At 41.2% G+C, this 23,900-nt stretch overlaps 1 protein-coding gene and 1 long non-coding RNA gene across 3 annotated transcripts; one reads left to right on the top strand and one right to left on the bottom strand.

Moving 5' to 3' along the window:
• Positions 1–2,500: 2,500 nt before the first annotated feature.
• Positions 2,501–2,838, bottom strand: LOC129631848 (uncharacterized). Its single transcript, XR_008704201.1, has 2 exons — positions 2,698–2,838; positions 2,501–2,625 (listed from the first exon to the last, which is right to left on the bottom strand). It is a non-coding gene; the product is annotated as an uncharacterized LOC129631848 (long non-coding RNA).
• A 51-nt stretch (positions 2,839–2,889) lies between these two features.
• On the top strand, positions 2,890–22,965 carry LOC129631847 (craniofacial development protein 2). 2 transcript variants are annotated; one of them, XM_055553108.1, is made up of 8 exons: positions 2,890–3,105; positions 10,633–10,750; positions 11,722–11,938; positions 12,229–12,350; positions 13,624–14,598; positions 15,115–15,234; positions 18,980–19,099; positions 21,997–22,965. In XM_055553108.1, the coding sequence occupies exons 1-8, from the start codon at positions 3,045–3,047 to the stop codon at positions 22,040–22,042; spliced, it is 1,779 nt and encodes a 592-aa protein (XP_055409083.1). In that variant the 5' UTR covers positions 2,890–3,044; the 3' UTR covers positions 22,043–22,965. The 2 variants fall into 2 exon arrangements, with proteins under 2 accessions (XP_055409083.1, XP_055409084.1); XM_055553109.1 differs by lacking the exon at positions 21,997–22,965 and having other exon boundaries at positions 18,980–19,425.
• Positions 22,966–23,900: the final 935 nt, after the last annotated feature.

Raw genomic sequence — 23,900 nt, 5'->3', positions numbered from 1 at the left:
AGCAGCTTCAGCTGCAGGGAACAAAATTCTGGTAAATTCTCTTCATTTTTATTCTATGATCAATATTTTCTAATTTTCCTTGTATGGCATCTTAGATACATCCATCATTTAAAAGTGGACATTTAATTTTGAAATGCATGGGATAAAGCATCTTTGATACTAATTTCCAATTTTGCTATTAATTTCTCATTTTAAATGCTTCCCTGCAATCACCCTCTGTGTTTTTTCAGTCTTCTATCGAAGCTTTCAATGGCTAAGTTAAGTCTCTTGAAAAATACCACATTGCAGTTGAACATATGTGGGTTAGTTTTAAATACCTTTTGATATTGATTTCTAACATAATTCCACAATGATAAGAGAATAGACTGTATGATTTCAGTATCTTTGGACCATTAAATTTTTGCACCTTGCTTTATGTCCTTGGATATGTTACAGTGTTTCCTAGTTTATAGTATATGGGACCTTGAATTTGTATCCTAATGTGTGAAAATTGTATAAATCTTAATGTTGAATAGGCTCATAGTGCTTTTCACGTTTACTATATCCTTGTCTTTCCTATATATTCATTCTATTAATTTTTGAGTTTGATAATGAAATTCCAACTAAATTCTTAATTCTACTTTAAAACAATTGTAATATATATTAATAGTGGAAATATATGTAAGTTTGTTCTGTATTTTCCAAGTGTTATCATACTTTCATAATTTAAAAAATAAAAAGAAAAAAAGTCACACTTGGCATTGGTGCACAAAAGTAGGGTTGCATAATTCTGGAATGGTTTAAAGCCAGGGGCTTTGGAGGCCATTTGCCTTATGTAAGTTCTTTTTGCAAATGTCCTTGTAAAATAAGCCAGTTTCAACAGCACTAAAAACCTGCTATTCCACATACCCTTTTCCTGTATATCACTTAGCAAGTATTGTTTAAATTCTTCTGCAGCCTCCTGATCTGCAGAACTTGCCTCACTTGTAAGCTTAACACTGTTCATATCTTGTCACCTTTTGAAATGTGCAAGTCAGCCAGCGCTAGCAGAGAAGGGCTTCACATTTTTCTGACCTTGGGTAACATGACGGTAAATTTCTTTTGCTTTCAGCCTCAAAACAACGCTTTCCACCACACCTTTTATAATCAGTTGTCATCTTATGAATCCACAAACAGCCGCTTTTCCATATCTTCCTCACGCACTCTGGATGTCACTTTAGCACTTTACGGAGCAGCCTCACGTCTGGATTGGCAAATTTCCCTTTCCATTTTCTTGATGTATGAATCAAATTTTTGATTCATTAACATTGAACTCAAGGCTAACAGCACTACAATTCATACCTGAACAAAGCTTATCTAACACATATTTTTCTTCATAAAGCACACCACAGCCTTCTTGTGCTTAGGAACACTAAGCCAGCACCACAGCACTGTTATTACCAAATTGCAATTCCATGTGCCAGATACAGGGAGGCCTTGTGACACTAAAACATTAGAGCTTGGAACAGAGGTTTCGTACAGGTTCATTTAAGGAAATGGGTGGCTCATGTCCTAAGAACCCCAAAGTTATGGAAAGCTGTCAGCAAGATCCTTTAAAAAGGAGGTGAGAGAGGGGTGAGGTTAGTTGTTGCAAACTTCTTAGAGTCAGATCCTTTGTCTTTAGATCAGGTCATGGTCAGGTGAGGATGCCCTTTTAAATCACTACCAAGCGAATATTCTCTCCCTTGACAAGAAAGGGTAAGGTCCCAAGGCACAGCTTTCACCCTGCTAGTTCCCAGTCCTGGTTAGGAGGAGGCAGGTCTCGGTAGACATCGCCCTCAGGGCCAGGTTCCCACACGCTGCCCAGCTGGTCATCCCTGAGGGAGTCATGTGCTCAACCCAATTGGCCCTCAAGTCTCCAGGTCATCCAAATGGGAAGCCAGGTCTCACAGACTGCGACCCAGGCAGACAGCCACAGCTATCAGGTCGCAAAGACAGGGATGGGGGAAGAGGTTCACGCTGCCACAAGGGCTGGGCCAAGAGTAGTAGAGGGCCTTAGTGAGGGCTTTGGAGCACTTTAGACATACTCCCCAGGCTGTTCCCTGGGCCCTCCCGCTCACCCTTTGGTCCAAGGCGGGGGAAGCTGGAGAGCCGCCAGGAGAAGGCCTGAACCCGACACTTAAGCTCACTCTCCATTTGATGTCACCACTGACGCTTGGCTGAATCGCTTTCCTAATGGCCTCTCATTGACAGTTACTTGTGGGTGAGGCCAACTTGCAGCGCTGATCAACAGAAGGGGAGGACAACCAAAGATCCCTGATTGATAGTTGGTCATTTGTGGTTGGCGCCCACTGGGGTACTGACAATGGCCGACCAAGCCCTGTTGCCAAGTAACAAGGTGCCGGGTAAGGAGGCACAGCAACGGCTGCCTGCTAAGGGCTGTGCTCATCCTGCTGTTACAGAATAAGCTCGGCGGTCATTCTGAACAGCGAAATCACCGACAGAGAGTAGAAAAATGAAAAAAACAAAAAACGCAGTACTGAAGAGGCTGTGAAGATATTTATTTACACTAGAAGAGCTGAAGCAAGACAGCGGATTGTGGGATCCATCTTCGGTACAACCCACTGCTGGTTAAAATTTTCACTCTGCGCATGTCCGCGAATAACCCTAGAAATCACAGCGAATATTGATTTGGAGGGGTTACAATAAGTTATAACAAGCCAAATTTAAAATACCAACCTGTGAATAGCGAAGGTAGTCTGTATTCTCATGGGCAAAAACAAATCTTCCTTAAGCATACGCAGATCAAAACAGCTGAGCTCTGAGCACTACAAGTTCCAGCATGCACTGCTTCAGGCCGGAGCCCGCGTTCTTCCAACCGCCCCAGCAGGGTCAAGCCGGAGCCTTTGGCCCGGAAGTATTGCCTTTCGATCACGTGGTACGTTCTGCGCCTGCGCACACGCGGCGGGGCTGGGGGTAGTTGCGGAGTCAGGCGCCATCGACCACGCCGCAAGTCTACGGTCACTCCTGGAGCTTTGCTGTTGTACGCCCCTGCTGCGTCCCTGTGGGTTTTGTGCGACAGCGACATGGAGGAATTCGACTCCAAAGACATTTCCACTTCGAAGGACGAGGACTGCGTGCCGTTGGGTGAGCGACTCTACCTGAGGCGAACGGCGTCTTGCCCCGCCCAGCGCCTCGCTTGAGGCACGCTTTGCCGATTGTGCGTTGGCCCGGCGGGCGGGTTCTCGAGCGGCTCGGCGTCCTCTTCCGCCTGCCCGCCCAGCGCGGCCCCCTGGGCTCGGCTTGTGTGGTTGGCGACGTTACGCGCAGCTGCTTCTCGGGGCCTGGCTTCGGCCATTTCCCCATTCGGAGCGCGAGAACCCTACCTTGGAGTCTGACGGCGGTCTGGCATCGCGTACCCTTAGCGACCCTAAACTCTTCTGAAAGGCGGTCTTACCCCCAGACCTTCCGTCCCCAAGGAATTGCTAGCTGGCATCACGTCCCAGATACATATCTTCACTTTGTCCTCAAAAGGGATCTGGTTAAAAAGTCCACATAGTGATGTCCTTTACTTCTTTGCAACCTCTGTACTCATAGCTCTCCTTTCGGACCTTTTTGTTTTTGTATATGCTTCTAAAACAGAACCGGGCCAAAATGTCACCCATTCCTACCCTTTCGCCATCCTGAGCTTTCCCCAGGCTCCCCATCTCATTGGATGTATCTGCCCGCCCAATTGCTCAGGATAAAAACAAAACAAAAAACCCTTGGCAGCTGTCCTTATTCTCACTTTTGCCCCAACCAATCATTAAATTCTGTTTGAATCTACAAATAAGATTCATTTCTGATCACTCCCTCACCAGTCTCGCTCTTACTGAGCTACCATTATCATTTATGTGTGTGCTTAATCGCTAAGTGGGTCCGACTCAATGGGACCCCATCGTTTGTGGCCCCCTAGGCTCCTCTGTCCGTAGAATTTCCTCGGTATAAATAGGGTGGTGGGTTGCCGTTGTATCCTCCAAGGGATCTTCTTGACCCAGGGATCCAACCTTAGTCTCCAGTGTTCTCCCACGTCGCAGGCGAATTCTTTACCCACTGAGCCTCGAGGGGAGCCCATAATCACTAAGATTCACCGCACCAACATTGGTCTTTCCATATTGTCCATTGTGATCATTTGAAAACTAGTTTTCATTTTAATCGAAGTTACCATGAACCTGCTTAAAAATAGTCAAATATTTCTGAAAGGCTTATTTTGAAACTGAACGATTTCCATCACTTCTCATCCCTGTCAGTCCTCCCTAGAAGCAACTGTTTTTTTCTTGTAAAATTTGGTGTTTCCGTCGTCTGTTGACTTAACCTATTCGTGTTAGGTCTTCTTTTAACGTCTCCTTCAGTCTTTCCCCTCTGCCAACACGCACTTTTTCACCTTCAGACCCTTCCCACCTCCCCAGCCTGCCAATGTTCTTACCTCAGTTTGGGTTAGACTATTAATATTTAAGTATTCATTTTTTTTTTTAATAATGACTTTGTAAACATCCCGCGGTAATTTGGTTTTTGTTACTGGTTTTTGCTGCACTAGTTTTCTCTGTAGTGAATAATTTTCATGTTGTTGTTGCTTAGTCATCTATATACTTACTACTGATTTGATTCTGAACTTTGAAAATTGTTTGAGTTACCGCCCAACATTTAGATTTATTAATCATCCTTTTTTTTGAACTCCCTCTTTGTTTCTGACCTGCTGTAATTTGGCTTGTGTTTTGTTTTTTTTTTAATCATTTTTAAACCTAAGATCTATCATCATGACCACCTTTCTGGATGTTCCATTTAATCTTCTTTTCTCTTGGATTCCCTGTGTCTTGGGTCCCATGATGTCTTCTTTCTTGGCGTGTTCCACCAAAAGGAGGATAAATCATCAAATAACTTTTTCAACAAAATTGCATGATATAATCTTTTTTTGGTCACCCTCATTCATGATTAGTAGTTTGGTATGGAATTTTGTGTTTTATAATAAATTTTTAATGTGAATTTTGAAGGTTTTTGTCCCATTATTTTCTAAGTTTCCAGTGTTTTTATTTTAAAAAGTCTTTTGTTGATAGTTTTTACTCATATAAAATGTTTGTTTCTGGAAGGTGATAGAATCTTGTCTTTGTTTCTGATATTTCACAGTGATATCCATCCTTCTGTAACTTCTTAAATTTGGGGAGGGACAGTTGTCTTCATTTTTTTTCAGTAATCATCATTATTTATATATTGACTCATGTTATACCTTATGGACTGGTACTTTGTTTTTTCTATTTTTATCCTCTGTTTTCTAACTTTTAATTTTCTTTTTTGCTTTATGAGAATATTTCAGTATTTTAAGATTCTGCTTTTGAGTTTTTTTCCTCCTTCCATAAGCTGTCCGTAAATATCTTCTCTGTGCAGCCTGGCATTGGAGTTGGTGACTTAGATGGCTAGGTGGGCTGCTTTTTCCACAATTACTTTGAGGTTCTTAGAGGAGGTGTTGGGAGCAATCACAGCACGGTACGATGGGTCGCAGGTCAGCAACCCTTCAAGCTGTTTGATGTTGTAGACCAGAAACTTCCAGAAGCCACTGAGAAGCATGTACTCTGTTTTTTTGTTGTCCTCATAACCAGGGTTGGATATCAGCCCTTGGATATTTTTAATTTTGAAAATTTTTTGGTTGAAAACTTCTTTGTTTGAAAACTTCTATATAACATCATATTCTTGTTTCATGAGTGCAGTGTCTTAATGCCCTATAGATATTAATAATGCTTTCAGGCCTCTTGCCTTCTGAGACGACCCGCACCCTGTGGGTTTCTCCCATGACCGCTCTTGCTTTCCAAGATGGCCCCATTACCTGGGGCCCCTTTCTCCTTTGGAGATGGTTGGCATTCTGTCTATGGAATGTATATCTCTCTCAATAAATCCACTTCATAAATGTCAAATAATAATAATAATGATGCTCTAAATAGTTCTACTTTTAACTTTTGTAGAGTAAAATTTACCCTTATAGTGTTCTGTGAGTTTTTTGAGAAATGCTTATTAGATTTATGTAACTACCACTAAAATTAACAGTTCCAAGACCACCCTTACCCTTCCCTACCCCGGAAGATAGATCATACTGTGAGTGTATAGAAACCATTTTATTTCTTCTTTTCCAGGAGGCATACTTATTCTTTCTTTTGGTAGCCTTATTTCACTGGGTGCAGTTCCAGTGTGTGTTGCATAGGAGTGGTGAGCATTCACATCCTTGCCTTGTTCCCAGTTTTAAGGAGAAAACGAGTGTTTTACCGATCATTATATGTTTGCTGTAGGTTTTTCATAGATGCCTTTTGTGTGTTTTAAGGACTTCACATTGCTACTTCATTACTAGCTCAATCACATAACATTACCAGGTCCATGTTTTTATGCTCTCCATTTTACAGATGAAGAAACTGAGGCACCTAAAGTTACTCACCTAAATAGTAGCTGGGATGGACTTAAATTCCAGAAGACTTTCCAGGTGGTGCAGTGGTAAAGAATCTGATACTGAGTACAGGCTCACTCTGCTTGTTGAAGGACAGGCCAGTGAATCCAAGAGATGAGGTGTTGAGGCAAGGAATACAACTTTAAAAGTCTGCATTCTTAGTCTTGTTGGGGTTTGGATGCCAGGTTGTTATATAAAATTGGAGAGAGAGAGAGACAGAGAGAAGCAATGAGGAACTAAAGCCAAAGGACAGAATAGGGAGAGGCAGTGAGGAAGTAAAGTAAAAAGGGTCTTCAGTCTTGAAATATATCTCTGGAAAGGGCCAGCCTTTGGAAGGGGTGTATTCATCTCTTCTTTTTAAGCTATTCACAGGTGAGTGGGATCAGATTATCTCTATGAGCGGAACAAAAGCTTTTTAGTTTAATAGTCAGGCAGAGGGGCAGGCAGGGTCCTGTGAAAGTGTTAGTTGCTCAGTTACGTTCAACTCTAGGGTCCTCTAAGGTAGGCTGTTATGGTATGATTGTAGTAACAAAAACAATGAAAAAGAAGTCAAAGAAACAGTTTCCAAGATTAAGAAGTTAGAATTGGCTTCTTCTCTGCAACAGTTCCCCACTGTCAGAGTCCATTCCACAGCCTCTTGGAAAGAGAGTGCATTTTGCTTGTCAGTGGATCTTGCTGGAGTGTCCACCTTTGGTGCCAGTGTTCTGAATGTTGAGATTTATCTTCTTTTTTGTTCCTCTTTGGAAAGTGTCTACTTTACACTTGTTGACTTAGAGATACTGAACTTCAGGTCCAAGAGACAGTATCTTAAGAAGTTGACCACTTTTCTATGTATGGGGAGATGCAAGAGTCAGGGCTCATTAAAATTATTTCCTTGGTAGGTCTATCACCTCTCTGGGAGCCTGTAATCCTGTATTCCCAGTTTCCTCAGGGTTCACCAAAAGGAGTCTTGGCAGTCTGATGCCTGCTAGGTTTTAGGTATTCCTCTTCCTCGGGGTTCATTTACTCACATTGAAGGGCTGCAATTGCTCATTTCATTTTTCAGGTCTTCCCCTCTTGATCAAGAATTTAACCAATATTTGGGAGGCTTTCCATGAACAGCTTTTGTCCTACAACACTGGGAGGCTCATCCCAGTTTAGACAAAAATTCTTGATGTGCCCCTCCAGGTGTTAAGTTTTGGACCAGGCTCCATGAATAATTAAAATTTCTCTGGATTCTGTCTTGACTATAATCCAGGAGACATTTTCCCTGGGTTGCTCCTTATCATACCTAGAATTATGCTATTACAATTATTTTATGTTTATGAATGTGATTTTCTCAAAATGTTTAGCCATAGAAGTTTTGTTTGAGGCCTGATTACACATTGGTTATTACAGGAGACAGCATTTTTATTCATTAGATAGGATATAAGTAATGCAGCTATTAACATTGACAGTGACATAGTGCAGCAGGGGACACAAAGCACAATTTGAAAACAAAGAACAAATTTAAACAATGGTGAGTGTAGCTACTTATAATCCAGTTGCAATAATCAAGCAACCAAAGGAGCCATAACTGATGTAGTGAGCTCTTTGCAGTCTCATTGTGCTGACCATGCATGCTTGTGTATGGATTAATCTTTGAGACAAGCATATGGTACTGGTAGGATCAGCCAGGTAGAGGGAAAAAAGATAAATGTTTCAATTTTGTGAGAGTTGGAAAATAAAGAAGGCTGAGCGCTAAAAAATTGGTGCTTTCCAACTGTGGTGCTGGAGAAGACTCTCTTCAGAGTCCCTTGGACTACAAGGAGATCAAACCAGTCAATCCTAAAGGAAATCAACCCTGAATACTCATTGAAAGTACTGATACTGAAGCTGAACCCCCAATATTTTGGCCACCTGGTGCGATCAGCTGACTCATTGGAAAAGACCCTGATGCTGGGAAGATTGAGGCAGGAGAAGAGGGCGACAGGGTGAGATGGTTGGATGACATCATCAATTCAATGGATATGAACTTGGGCAAACTCGAGAGAGGGTGAAAGACAGGGAGGCCTGCTGTGCTGCAGTCCATGGTGTCACAAAGCATTGGACAGGACTTGGTGACTGAACAACTAGAGTGATTGCTTCTATTCTGTTTCAGTGAACAGAGCTAGAAAATACTTAACCTTAAAAAGAGTTCTAAATTTTAAATTCAGTTTTAACATTTGTTTTCACTTAATTTCATTAAGGTAGTTTTATAATTGTGTGTCATTTCTCATATGCTGAAGATCTGTATTCCTAATGTGATTAGCAGAACAACTTCCTTGCTTTTACCTGTATAATAAAAGAAATACTTTCAAAATACCAACACTGATATTACTAATAGGAATAGAACATTTTTTGGTCTCTAGAATGCATTTTGCTAAGGGTATGCAGTCAAAATACTGTAAAGTCCGTGGAGACGTTAGTCTCCAGTGTCCGTCCTTAGTGTGTTGTGTTATCATTTTGATTATGTTTATTTAAACTTTGCTTAATTTAAGGGATTTTCTGAACTCTGCAGAGAGAGAAACACAGAGAACTCTTGCTTCTGTCCCTGCCTATCCCACTGTGTTCTCTTGTGTTCTGTTGACCCTTACTGATAGTGATTTTCCTTAGTTTTCTGTTTTTCCTTGCAGTTTTGCCTTTTTATACTGTATTTATGTTCAGTTCAGTTCAGTCACATCTGACTCTGACCCATGGACTCCCTGTCCATCACCAACTCCTGGAGTTTACTCAAACTCATGTCCATTTGCTGTCTAGGATACCAACTTTGCTTTAGTTTTAGAACCCATGTATTGACTATTCTGTTGACCTCAAATGCTCATTTCACAGATTTTCCTATGGCTGGCTCATTCTCATCATCTTTGTTTTGTTTTGTTTTGTTTTTTCCCTAAACTGCTGTCATGTTGGTAGTTTTTAAGAGTTTTCTAATAATTTTTTTTTTATTAATTTTTTTAGTCATCCTTTTTTGTGGATGCCTCTGAGGAGATTAATTATATAGGGTGTTTTTTTCCCCCTTTATTTTGTTTCCTCTGATTTCCTTTCTGTTTGTTTTCAGTCTTGCCTTTGATATTAGAGGCTTTCCTCGAGGGTTTGGTGGTCCTAGTTCATTGTGAGTTAAACATTTAAAACTAAATGGATCTGGAGAAATATTCAAAATACCACTCTTTGTAATGGTCTCAAACCAAGTGTCCATAATGCAGGAATGGATAATTGTGGTATAGTCATACAATGAAATAATATTTAGGGATGACAATGAATAAGCTACAGCTCCATATAAGGAAGGGTGACTTAGAATGTTGAGTGGAAGAAGCTGGAGGCAAGAGTACATATTGTAGGCTTTTTGCTTAAGACTCAAAAACAGATGAAACTAATCCTTGATGTTGGACTTCAGAATAGTGGTTCCCTGTGGGATGTGGGTGGTGGCTAGTGATTGCAGCAGGGCCCAAGTGGCTTCGGCAGTGCTAGTCACGTTCTGTTTCTTCACCTGGCTCTAGTTATACAAGTGTGTTCACTTTGTATAATTTCGTTGATCTCTGTTATATTGTGTGCTTTTTGGTATATTGTACTTTCTGTAAAAGCTTAAGTGAAGTAACAAAATCTGGTGGTTTGGTAAAATCTGTGTGTGTACCAGGATCTGTTGGTTGTTACTCATAGAATGTGGTCAGACTGGGCATCCAAACAATACTCTTGTTCGGGACCCTGAATGTCAGTGTCTGAAGATGGGAAATTGATGTATTTCTTTCTGTTATGTCTAACTTGAAGTCTTTAAGCCTTTTTCTAAACCTCTTTTATTGATAAGACAAGATATCTTTTGGTTAGTTTGAAAGATGTCCAAGATCAGGTGGAAACATCAGTTTATTTTTGAGAAGTACAGTAGTAGATTTGGAATTTCTGTTATTCAGTCAGCATATACTGCTAAAGACTTGTACAGCTGTGTCCTCAGTATGTGGAGCATAGCAGGAATTGCAGACATTAAGTATAAATGGAGTGAGTTCAGGAGAAAAATATGGACTGTCTTGGAGGCCTAGAATGGGGGAACGTAGCCTAGTCTTCAGAAACAAGGAGGACAGCCCTCAGAAAATGGTATTTTAGTCTGGTGAAGAACAAGGCAAAGTATTAGACTTTTTTTTTTCTTAATGAAAATGTGTCATCTCAATGTGAAAAACCTTTATTCCTGTCTGTCTGACCACCCTGTTATGTGATTTCAGGTGGAGAGTGTCATGAAGATGATATAAATGAATTAGTGAAGGAAGATGAAGTGGATGGCGAAGAGGAGACACAGAAAACCAAAGGGACAAAAAGAAAGGCTGAGAGCATTCTGGCCAGGTGATGCTGCCCTCAAGGCCCTGAAGTCAGGGGCTGTTGTCAAAACCATTGAGATTGACGGGGTTGATATGATGATATATTTCTTGCTGCCAGTGTTTCTAACCTTTTTCTCATTGAGGGGAACATTTTGTGGTATTTTGGAATTACATTCTTATTCTCTGGAAAGCTTTAAAAATTCTTGCCCTTTAATTTTTAAAAAAAATCAATGTGTAATCAATAAGTGCACCTGACTTAAAATGAAATTTCAATTAAAAATCTTTTTATTTGGCTGCACCACTTGTGTGTGTATTTGTACGCATGTACATTTGTAAATAAGATCTGTCTTTTATTATCTAACTGATTTTTTTGTCTTCCTGGGCATTGAAACAAAAAGTAGATTGTAAAAAAAGATTTTGAATATTACATGATTCCCTTGTAGCGAGAATAGTCTTAAGCAATTACTCTTTTAAGCCCAGTGCTTTTGTCCTTGAATTTTTCAGTATTCCATCTCCTATCTTCAGACAGACAGAAGATACAAGCCTCCCCTTCACCTCACTCCCTCAGAGCTCTAGGCAAAAGCAGTGTGTATAAATCTAAGGTTCTCTTCAATCTCTGTCCTTCAGATGAAATGACTTGTAAAAAGTTACAAATAGCTGACATTTGTTTGTTCTTAGAGCTCTCTTTTTAAACCAGTTGATTTTGTAAGGTGATTCTGGGTGTTTTCTTGGTAAAAATAGCTGATCCCAACTTAGAACAGTATATTTGATTCTACGTGTTTCAGGAAAATGCTTACAGTAGGGATCCAGTTCTTTTTTTTCCTTCCACAAAATCACAGCTTATCTCTCCCACTCACTGTATCATGCGTGTTAATCACTAGTCCCCAGTTTAAGAGTTTTCTTAGGTTTGCAACATTATGTTTGGAATTCAGGAAGGGATAACAAATTATTTTGCCTGTTTGTGTTCTCTTCTTCTTTGTGACTGTTGGTGATTAGGAAGAGAAAACAAGGTCGCCTCTCACTGGACCAAGAGGAGGAGGAGGATGCCAGCAGGGAATCTGGAGGGAGGATTATTGAGAAGGAAGATGCAGCTGCAGAGCAGGAAAAAGGCGCCGAGTCAGAGGATGCCAGGCAAGAGGAGGCTGACGTGCTGGCCAGCTCCATCAGTGACGCAGAACCAAAATCAGAACTGCCTCCGAGTACACAAACCAAAGTAAGTTTATAGGTGAATGGGACGAATGCTTCCTCAGAAATGCCAGAAGTTCCCTAGGCAGATTTTCTCAATTTACAAACTGAGGTTTGAGGCTTCAGCAAAATCAAGCTAGCTGCCTTTTAATAGTAACTACTATGTGAAAAGCAAAGCATTCCCTGTGAGAGAAAATCAGTTTTCAGTGAGTACTTAAAGATGGAAATACATGTTAAGGCTAGCCAGAAACAATATATTTGGGTGGATCTTTCAGTTTTCATTCTAATGTGAAACTTATTAAATTTCCTTTTTCATAGACAGGAGAGGAGACCGAAGAGACAAGTTCAAGTAATTTGGTCAAAGTGGAAGAGCTAGAGAAACCTAAAAAAGCAGAAGAAGTTAAACTCACCAAATCACCTCTTGCTGGTGAAGAAGTCAGGTAACGTGACAGTCACAAGCTTCAAAAGTAGTTTTTTAAAAAAGCACATCTCTCTCTTAACATATCTTTTGTTTACTATTAATTGACCTATTCATTGGCTGCCCTGGGTCTTCCTTGCTGCGCTCGGGCTTTCTCTGGTTGGGGTGAGCAGGGGCTCCTCTCTCGTGTGGTGTGCTGCCTTCTCACTAGAGGCTTCTCTGAGGCAGAGCTCTGGCTCTAGAGCGCAGTCTCAGTAGTTGTGGCGCACGGGCTTAGTTGCTCTGCAGCATGTGGTATCTTCCTAGACCAGAGTTCAAACCGCTGTCCCCTGCATTGCACGGAGGATTCTTAACCCTGGACCACCTAAAAAGAAACATCTTCTTAAAAAAAAAAGAAACATCTTTCTCAATGGTGTTAGATATCTGTTCTCATTCCAACCTCTCTTAATGTTTTGAAAGAGTTACACTTGAACTCAAGGAAAACAGTACTTCAGTCTTTGCAACCCTGTGGACTGTAGCCCGCCAGGCTCCACTGTCCATGGGATTCTCAGGCAGGAACACTGGAGTGGGCTGCCATGTCCTCCGCCAGGAATCTTCCTGACCCAGGGATCGAGCCCGAGTCACTTACGTTTCCCCAGTTGGCAGGACCGGTTCTTTACTGCTGGTTCCACCTTGGAAGCCCCAGGGAAAACAGTGGCTCCTGTGTCAGGGTACATGAGAATGGTCCTTTCACATATGGTAATAGTTTGGGGGTAGTATGAGGTGGTTGACTGAATGGAAACAAGAAAATGTAAGAGTTAAGCATTAAATACTTGGTTTGACTTAATTTTTGCCGTGCATGGTGACTTTAGCTATTTCTCCCTTTATAACTTCCTTTAACTTTGAAGTATAAGCCCCAAAAATACCTTTGAAAACCAGGTCACAAATAAATGTACTAGGAGAAAAGTTTGATTTTTATACTATTTTCTCATCTCAATGTTATTTTTTCTGTTGAGTCATAGGTTTTTTTTTTTTTACTAGTTTAGAAAAACAATAAAAGCTTAATACTCTTGGCTGTTGTGGATGAGAGCCACATACCTAGAGTTTCCTCTTTCTCATTTATTTAAAATTATAATATGAAAATAGATCTGTAAGGTAGAGCTAAAGGAGAACAGATGAAGTTCCTGCCAGCTTGATGGGATTACAAGAGTTGGACACTAGTTAGGGACTAAACAACAACAACTTGCCCAATTTTGAACCCGTCTGTTGTTCTGTGTCCATCCAGTTCTAACTATTTCTTCTTGACCCACATGCAGGTTTCTTACACAACAGGGAAGGCTGTCTGGCAGGACATCAGAAGATGAGCCCCGCAGGTCCGAAGGTGTTCAACATGCTACTGGAGAAGAGCGGAGGGCCGATACTAATACCTCCAGTAAGAATGAAGCGGCTGGGCCAAAGTGGAAAGGACAGTCAGCTGTCGATGTGTCTGGTGACGAAAGTAAACTCCGATGCTGTAAAGAAGAATACTGCATAGGAACCTGGAATGTTAGATCTATGAATCCAGGTAAATTGGATGTGGTGAAGCAGGAGATGGAAAGAATAAACATCGACATCTTAGGAATCAGTGAACTAAAATGGACAGGAATGGGCGAATTGAATTCAGATGACCATTATATCTATTACTGTGGGCAACAGTCCCTTAGAAGAAATGGAGTCGCTCTCATAGTCAACAAAAGAGTCCGAAATGCAATAATTGGGTGCAATCTGAAAAACGACAGGATGATTTCAGTTCGTTTCCAAGGCAAACCATTCAACCTCACAGTAATCCAAGTCTATGCCCCAACTCCTTATGCTGAAGAAGGTGAAGTTTACCGGTTCTATGAAGACCTACAACACCTTCTGGAAATAACACCGAAAATAGATGTCCTTTTCATCATAGGGGATTGGAATGCAAAAGTGGGAAGTCAAGAGATACCTGGAATAACAGGCAGGTTTGGCCTTGGAATGCAGAATGAAGCAGGGCGAAGGCTAATAGAGTTTTGTCACCACAACAGGCTGGTCATAGCAAACACCCTTTTCCAACAACCTAGTAGACGTCTCTACACATGGACATCACCAGATGGTCGTTACCGAGATCAGATTGATTATATTATTTGTCGCCAAAGATGGAGAAGCTCTGTACAGTCAGCAAAAACAAGACCTGGAGCTGACTGTGGCTCAGATCATAAGCTCCTTATTGCAAAGTTCAGGCTTAAGTTGAAGATAATACCAAAAACGACTCGGCCATTCAGGTATGACCTAAATCAGATACCTTATGATTACACAGTGGTGGTGACAAATAGATCCATGCGATTAAGAGAGTAGAGGGCACAGGAATTAGGCCTGATGGAGAGTGGGACCAGATTTTGGGTGGTCTTGAGTGTGAGGTTCAGCGATTTGTATTTTATGTTCTGAGTTAATACTGATCCATCACAAGAACAAGTAGGTAGAAGAGTAACGATGTTTTTCTGTTTCTTTGTTTGAAGTCATCCTTTGAGGTTAAAGCAGTCATAGCCAGAGAAGATATTTCTTAAAATTATTTTTATTTAATTTTTGGTTGCCCTGGGTCTTCATTGCTATTCATTGTCTTTGATCTTTGCAGAGAGAGGGACTATTCTCTAGAATTGTTCGAGTGACCTTTAATCATGAAGTTTAGCAACTAGAATTTACAGAAATCCCAGTGGTTTTTTCTTGTTACTTATGCCCTTTTCTTAGATTTTGTTTCTTTTTATTCTCTTGTAAACTTGGTATTTCCTTCCTTGGTGCAGAGTGACTAATGAAGAGGATGCCACAAATGAAGAAGCAAAATCCGTCTTAAAGCAGAATGAGAAAGAAAAACCTGAGGCTAACGTTCCTTCAACTGTGTCCTCAGTTCCTGGTGGGTCAGGGTGAGTAGTCTAGTCTCAGGCCCAGGCATACCTGAGATGTTGGAGATGTCTTGAGTACAGTGACGCCCTTTACCTGTACCTGTTAGTACTCTTTTTCTTGTTTTTCATCTCCCAAACTCTTTTTATTGGAAAAATACTGGAGAATGTCCTGTTCAAAAAAATGCTTTTTTGAAACAAATATATACATGAGGTCTAGGAATCAGAAGATCCAACACTGGACAGGAGTCCTGAAGGCATCCTGAGGGCGACAGCAGGGGACTCCTAGTCCATGAGAGCACTGAGCCCACGTTGTTAGAGAAGGGCCCAGGAGTCGGCAAGAAGACTCTCTTTTAAAACACCAAAGTACTTGAAACTTTTGAAGAGATTTATATAATGAAGGAAGTGGTTAGATTTGTATTATTATTAAGTGCATAGAGGTGAGTGACTTGCCTGGTGGCTCAGACTGTAAAGAATCTGCCTGCAATGCCTGAGACCCAGATTCGATCCCTGGGTTTGAGAAGATGCCCTTGAGAAGGGATGGCTACCCACTCCAGTATTATTGACTGGAGAATTCCATGAATAGACCATGAAATCACAAAGAGTTGGACAGAGCCGAGCAACTTAACACTAAGTACATAGGACATTCAACCAATGTAAAAACACCAGAAGATCGTTCCCCATAGGGAAAACAATGCACTGGAAAGACGTAATCTATGGTTTACCTATGAATAGATTTCATATTTAGTTGCTAAGTTGTGTCCAACTCTTTGTGACCTCATGGATTGTAGCCTGCTAGGCTCCTCTGTCCATGGAGTTTCCAAGGAAGAATACTGGAGTGGGTTGCTGTTCCCTTCTCCAGGAGACTCCTTTCCTGAGAGAAGGAATTCTGCTGCTGTTCTGCTTTTCTTGAAATACTTTAGGGAGGGTACAGAATTAAATTAACCATAGGTTTCTTGTTTGATTCTGAGAAAATTCCTGGTTCACAGTGTTGACACAGAGCTGAATGTACAGAAGACTTCACGTTTAAAAAGTAAGTTTTGAATGAAAATGTCAGCAGTTCATCATAATTATGATAAAGATTTGGTTTTAGTACCTGCTTCCACCTGTAAGGATCTTATGGGAACAGAAAAAGGTCAAAACAGACTTAGAAATAATTTTATTAACACACAGTCAAGAACTTAATAGTTTTTCTCCCTTTGCATTTTCCATAGTACATGAGAATTCTTTCTTTGGAGGAAGGAAAACTTAACTTTCTTCTTAACCTGCGTGTAAGAAGTAAAGCCGACAGTTAAGTAGGAGGAGTCAGGGGTCTCTCCTAGAGAGCGGTGAACATGGCCCACTCCCATCACTGCATTGATCACCTCTGACTCCTGAGCAGAGCTCTCTATTTCTTTGTGGTGTTTGGGGTGGAACAAGTCACCTATAGGGCTTCACTGATCCTTTAGTTGGTTTGTTGCTTCACCCTTTCATCCCGAAGCAATGAAGTACTGTGTTTTTACATTTAAAAACATGAATGGCTTTTCCTGTCAGGTTATGAGTTTTTTCAGCACAGGTCCTCCTTATCTTTGCACCCCTGACCCCAAGCAACACTGTACACTGTTGCTTGTTGTACCAAATGGAAACCCTGAGAGAGAGGTTTGAGTGCAGGCCATTCGTGTGAGAAGTAATTCCTGGAAACCGAGCCAGGAGGTGAAAGGGTGAGGGAAGGTAGCCAGGGCAGGGTGTTTTCCAGCTGCTGCTGGTGGTGGCTGCTACTCTGTCCTGTTGGGGGACTTGGCTAGGGTGAGGAGGTTGGGCGGTGTGATCCTCCAACTCCCTGCCATGCTCGCTCAGCTGCTTCCGTGGCACTCAGGCCATGGGCCAGAGGTGTTTGCAGTGACGCTGTTCTCAGGGTGTCGTGGCGGTGAGTGCAGGGATGTGAGGGAGGGCTGTGTTCACATCTCCGTACTTTTTATCTGCTTCTTCATCCAAACGTTTGTCTCCCACCAGAGCAGCTAGGTGGTGGAAGTCATGGAGTAGTTACACAGGAATCTAAGAAGGAAAAGGACTTGAGTGCGTGCTGCCACAGTGGAAATGGGGTAAACATCAAGGAAGGCGGCTGTGAGAGGAGCAGAGTAATGGGAGCAGAGTTCTCCAGACTGACCTTATTAATAATCTAGGACAGTAGTTTTTAAGCTGTTGTTGGCAACGTTTAAGAGAAATGAAACAAAAAATGTCAGAACTAGAATTGTTCTCAGTGTTCCAATGAATTTAATCTTTTATTTTCATTAAACCTTTTTTTACTCAGTTAATCTTTTCCAGTAAAGATTTCCAACTTAAGTTCTTTTGATATAACTTAGAGAAGACTCTTCGGAGTTTGTACTTAATGCTCTCAGTAACACTGAGCCATCAGAAGAACTTGAGTAGGAGTAACAGATTGTTTCATTGCTTGAAGTCATCCTTCAAGATTAAAGCAGTCTTTCCCAGTGAAAGTTCTTGGGGTTTTTCCAATTTATTTATTTTTGGTGCTCAGGATCTTTATTGCTGCTTTCTCTAGTTGAGGACTTCAGCTAGACTGTAATTGTAGCGGGTGAGTTTCTCACTGCGGCGGCCTCTCTTGTGAGTGACTAACACTTTCTCTTGTTGGGGAGCACAGGCTCTAGGCGTGTGGGCTTCAGTAGTTGTGGCTCTTGGGCTCAATAGTTAGGATACATGGGCTTAGTTACTCTGTGGCATCTTCCTGAAGCAGGGATCCAGCTCACGTTCCCTACATTGACAGGTGCGTTCCCATCTACTCTACCACCAGGGAAGTCCCTGCCAGTGAAGATTCTTAGTGTAAGACTTGAAGTACTTATTTTGTGCCACTTGTGTGGGTGACAGAGTACTGAGTGCAGGACTTAGTTCTTAGCAAGAAAATTTTGTTCTTGTCTCAAAATGCCTGGAGGGAAGAAGAGAAAAGATGAGAACTTTTATTCCTTGGAAATCTGGAATTTACAGGATTGTCTCATAATTCTGAATGACCTTTTTGATCACTCAGGATAACACAATGATCATAATCTTGGACCGTCCGACACACAGATTGGCATTTAAATAGAATTCTCGGATGTTTTTATTGACTTGGGAAACCCACACCTTAGGCATTTCCCTTCTTTATCTGAAATTTCTGGCACCATCCATGTCTTTATTTGATGTTTTAGGAGTCAGTTTTGCTGAGAACCTTTCTTTCCTATTTGAAATTGGACAAGATTCTAAATTGTGTAACTTTCTTTCACTTCTAAGTCACTACCTGTGTGGCCAATGTTAAGGAATTTTGTTTCATCATTGGGGTTTTTTAGATAGAGAACAGGAGCCTTTAGAGTATCCCAATTGTTTATACTGTTGCTTTTCTCCTTGAAATAATGCCAGTGTGTTTCTCCCAATTACTCCACCTCCCTGTTTCCACTTTGACTTAAGCATGAGCACTAATGTGCACATGAGGTGCAGTGGGAGAGCCCTTCAGTTCTCACATCAGTGACACATGTGGGCTGTGATTCAGTGGTGACTGTCATGTGACAGAAATGAGGGGATTTTATAAAGATGTCAGGCTTTCATCTGCTGTTGTTTCATTTGTTAAATTAATAAGGGGAAATGTCTTTGTCTAGAAGTGTTATAGTAAACTTTAATCATAAGATTCAGCAGTCAGAATTTCCAGAAAGCCTGGTGTTTATCCTTGTTATTTGGGCCCTTTTAAAAGATTTTATTTCTTTTTATACCTCTTGTAAACTTGGTGTCTCCTTCCTTTGTGCAGCGTGACTAAGGAAGTGGGTGAAACATCTCAAGAAGCGAAATCTGTGTTCAAGCAAGATGAGAAAGACAAACCTCAAGCTAATGTCCCCTCAGCGGTGCCATCACTTCCTGCTGGGTCAGGGTGAGTAGTCTAGGCTCAGGTCCAGGTGTACCTGCCGCGTTGGAGAAGTTGTTTTCAGTACAAGGACATCGTTTACCTGTAGCTCTCAGGACTACTTTCTTGAGAGAAGGAATTCTCCTGCTGTTCTATCTTTGCTGAAATACTTGTCAAAATGGAGGATGCAGAGAACAATTAGCCATAGGTTTCTTGTTTGATTCTGATAAAAGTCCTGATTCACAGTGTTGGCTGCAGAGCTCAACATGTAGTAGACTTCATGTTTAAAATGTATTTTTAAATGAAAACATTAGTAATTTATCATAATCTGTAATAAAGATTTGGGTTGAGTACTTTCTTTGACCCCTGAGTATCTCATTGGAACAGGAAAAAGTTAAAGGTAACTTCCAAATAATTAACACAGTGTCAAGAACAGAATAGTTTTTTTCCCTTCATATTTTCTGTTGTATGTGAGTTATTTTGAGCTGAATAGTAGAATTTTTTCTTCGCAGGCAGTAAACATTTTTTCCTTCGTAACCTGTATCTAAGAAGTAAAGCAAACAGTTAAGTATGGGGAGTCTCAGGGCACTAGCCTCCAGACAAGTGGACATGGACCGCACGCACCACAGCCCTTACCACCCTCTAACTTCTGGGTAGAGCTCTCTTGTGTTGGAGGTAAAACAAGTCACCTGTAACAGCTTTGCTGACCCTTCAGTTAGTTTGTTGCCTCATCCTCTCCCCCACCCCCCAAAACAGTGTAGCCTTGAGTTTTTTACATTAAAAAAATCATTGGCTTTCCTGTCAGTTTATCAGTTTTTATAGGACAGACCTTCCTCTTCATTGCATTTCTGGTTTCAAACAACACCATGTACACTGGTGTGCTTTGAGACGGAGGTTTGAGTGCAGGTTGTTAGTTTGAGAGGTGATTCCTGGAAGCCCGAGCAGGGAGGTGAAAGGGTGAGGGAAGGTAGCCAGGGAAGAAAGCAGCTGTGTTTTCCAGCTGCTGCTGGTGGTGGCTGCTACTCTGTCCTGTTGGGGAACTTACTTGGCAGGGGTGAGGAGGTTGGGGCGGTGTGATCCCCCAGCTCCCTGCCATGCTCGCTCAGCTGCTTCCGTGGCACTCAGGCCATGGGCCGGAGGTGTTTGCAGTGACGCTGTTCTCAGGGTGTCGTGGCGGTGAGTGCAGGGACATGAGGGAGGGCTGTGTTCACATCTGCTCCATACTTTTTTTTTTTAACATTTATTTATTTCCCTGTGCTGAGTCTTAGTTGTGACACATAGGATCTAGTTCCCCGACCAGGGATCTGCATTGGGAGCCCTGAGTTTTAACCACTGGACCACCAGGGAAGTTGCTGCTCCATACTTTTTATCTGCTTCTTCATCCAAACATTTCTTTCCCACTGGAGCACCAGGTGGTGGAAGTCATGCAATAGTTACACAGGAACCTAAGAAGGAATAGGATTTGAGTGCTTGCCACCACAGAGGAAGAGGTAAACGCCGAGGAAGGTGGCTGTGAGAGGAGCAGAGTCCTCCATACTGACTGTTAATGCCCTAGGCCAGTACTTTTTAAGCTGTCATTTGCAGTCATCATTTAAGAGAAATGAAATAGAATGAAACATGTTCTAACCACGGGGCTGCCAAGGCATTCCCTATTGCAGCTATTAATGTGCTTGTACAGGGGAACAACATACACTGTATGTGTTGTGAGGACTGAAGACGCTGTTGGCTGAAGTAACACGCCTTTATCCTTCTAATCATTATATTGTTTGAAAAGGATTCTCTTCAGACCAGTGGCTTTCAAACTTTATTGCCACTCACAATAAGAGTATGTGTTATTAGTACTTCATGTACTCGTAAATGTAGGTTTGTATGATGAACTCTATGTCCATTACTATGTAATTATTTAGTATGTGTCATTTGAAAAAATGTTTTGACCCATTGAATTGATTGCAAAAGCTGTTACAACCTATATTTTAGAAATACTGCTTTAGACTACATATAGCATTAGCATTCTTTGGGCTTAATTGTGGTTTCCAAGGCTTGTTTCTGGTATTACTAAACCATGTCTGTTGGATTTATTGAATGTGTTACTATGAAAGTTACTTTCTGGATTAAGTATTAGAGGGAAAGGCAGAGATTCTTCTGCCTTAGGTTTCTAGCACAGATACTTTCAATTGGCATAATTTTTACTTCTAGCTTCCTTGAGTGCTTTTAAAATAATCCCTGTTGATGCTTAGACATTCTACTTGGAGACAGCATGTTTCAGAAAATACTATTACCACAGTTCTGAAGATAAGCAGAGGAAGAAGTGACAGCCTGGCAAGTTCACCTTGTTTAAGTCACTCATGAAAATCATCTCACTGTATTCTGTATTAATACTTTTGTTTCCTAGAGCTAATAGCCTTTCAAAAATAAGAAATCCGCTATGTTTTAGAGAAACCCAGCAGGAAACAGATGGCATCTTCATATTACGGTATCTTGAGGAGAGTTTAATAACTCATAATGTAATGAAAAATCACAGGGTTAGGGAGAGTGTGGTATCCCCAGCTAGTAGTAATGAGGCTCCATCACCACCCCTAGACCTGAGGGGCCACAGCAGGGAGCAGTCTATGGCAGCGGCGATAGAGAGGGCCTCGTGTGAGGAGTTGAACCTCACTTGAGTGATGGACCATCCAGGGAGAAGCCAGGGGAATAAATATCCAAATATCTTATTCCTCCCTCCACCCCACCTTTTGCTAGAGACTCCATTGGCCACTGAGGCTCTTGAAAATTTAATTTTCAGATAGGCCTTCCAATGTGCCCTTTACATTTTCCTTCAAGAGAATTTATGTCCTTCAAGAGAATTAAATATCAGAGCTTTTTAAATCCCAATTTTAGCTCTTTTGATTTTTCTTCTAATCCCTAACTTTCTTTTTCATTTAAAGGCCTGAAAAATGTGACCTTGAAAAGAAAAAGGATTGCAACAATTAAGTATCTGACTTTGTCCTTAACCACCTAAACTGGTTTGTATAAAATACAGTTGTTAACCTGTTTTTGTTATCTTTTTCTGTTTTGTTATCTGTTAACAAAACAAAATTGTTATTGTTAGCTGTTTTGAAAATAATTTTGGCAATTAAATCTGACATTTTTAAAGGGGAGTTTTCATTGTGAGTGTAAGGCTAACTGCCCATGACTTCATGTGCAGTGCTATTTGATTTAAAGCAATATGCACTCTGGCTTCTGATTAAAAATAGCCAGGAGAACCAATTTTCCAGGGGTAGTCAGAGAAGAAAAGTACAAAGGATCACAAAAAAGTAACTGGACTTTTTTTTTTTAACTAAAGAAGAAGTTGTTTGTTTTTTTTTTTTAAACTTAGTGAAGACTCTTTAGAGACCCTTGGACTGTCGTGAGATCAAAGGAGTTAGTCCTACAGGAAATCAACTCTGAATATTCAATGGTAGGACTGTTGCTTAAGCTCCAATAGTTTGGCCACCTGATGGAGAGTGCCGACTCATTGAAAAATACTCACACTGGGAAAGATTGAAGGCAGAAGAAGAAGTCGGCAGAGGACGAGATGGTTTGATACTATTACCGACTCAGTGAACACGAATTTGACCAAACTCTGGGACATAATGGAGCACAAAGGAGCCTCGGGAGCTGCAGTCCATGGGGTCACAGAGTCTGACATGATTTAACAATCGAACAACAATTCAACATATATCTTTAACTGTATTTCCTTTATGTTCAACTTAACTAGTTTATGGTAAAATTCTTGTCCAAAGATGTGATTTAACTCTGCTTTGTAGGCTGTATGTTAGCATCCAGAAGCTTTTGTATGATTATACACTGGGATTGCTGAAAGCTGATACAGTTTGTGAAATAAATGTATCATTTCAACACTGAGTCCACATGAAGAGGAGCTTCATGGTTTTCTGTGACATAAATCATTTTCTACTCTGCCGTTTTTTTGGCAAATTAGATTGTCTGGTTTGGTTAGTTTACCCCGTTGTCACAGTTAGACACAACTGCTATAATTCCAGGCATTGCAGACAGATATTCAGTGTCTGGCAGGAAATTACCCATCCATTTTCTAATACTTTGTTTTAGTTTAGGTATAATATACACTGTAGTACACAAATCTTGAATGTGTGTGTGATGAATTTGTATGTATTTATACACTATACAAAGTGGTAGCAGTTAGATCAAGATACAGAATGTTTTTCCACCAGGCCCCTCTGTCCATGGGATTCTCCAGGCAAGAATACTGGAGTGGTTTCCCATTTCCTTCTCCAGGGGATCTTCCTGACCCAGGGATTGAACCCAGGTCTCCTGCATTGCAGGCAGATGCTTTAACCTCGGAGCCACCAGAGAAACCCCATACACTACGAAGTGGTAGCAGTTAGATCAAGATACAGAATGTTTCTAGCACACCAGAGTGATGCAGAGCTCAGCTAGAAGCCTCCAATATCTGATGTATCCTAAGAGAGGAGACTCTTTTCTGTTTCCAAAATGTGATAAGCCAAGATTGGACAGTAGGAAGAAACTTGGGGGAATGAGAGCGGGAAGGATCCCATAAATTATATTGCCAAGACAACACAGTAATAATTAACCAGGAAACTTGGGGATTGGGATTTTATTGTGGCCAACTGGAGACCTTTCTCTAAAGGGATTCCTCAATTTCAGCCTATTTCTGCTTGGTGGGATTATGTGCCCAGTCTTGGCAGATTCTCTACTTTTTCAAAGGAAGTTGGAAATCTAGATTATGTACAATCTCTCAGTTTTTAAGTGCTGGTATATTGAGTGTTCCCCTTACCAACAAGCAATTCTTGGACAACAGCACGGTGCCCAG

This window comes from Bubalus kerabau, chromosome 17, assembly GCF_029407905.1.
Source record: "Bubalus kerabau isolate K-KA32 ecotype Philippines breed swamp buffalo chromosome 17, PCC_UOA_SB_1v2, whole genome shotgun sequence".
Classification (NCBI taxonomy): Eukaryota; Metazoa; Chordata; class Mammalia; order Artiodactyla; family Bovidae; genus Bubalus; species Bubalus kerabau.
Note: the sequence above shows the minus strand (reverse complement) of the source record. Positions and strands in the feature narration are given on the sequence as shown.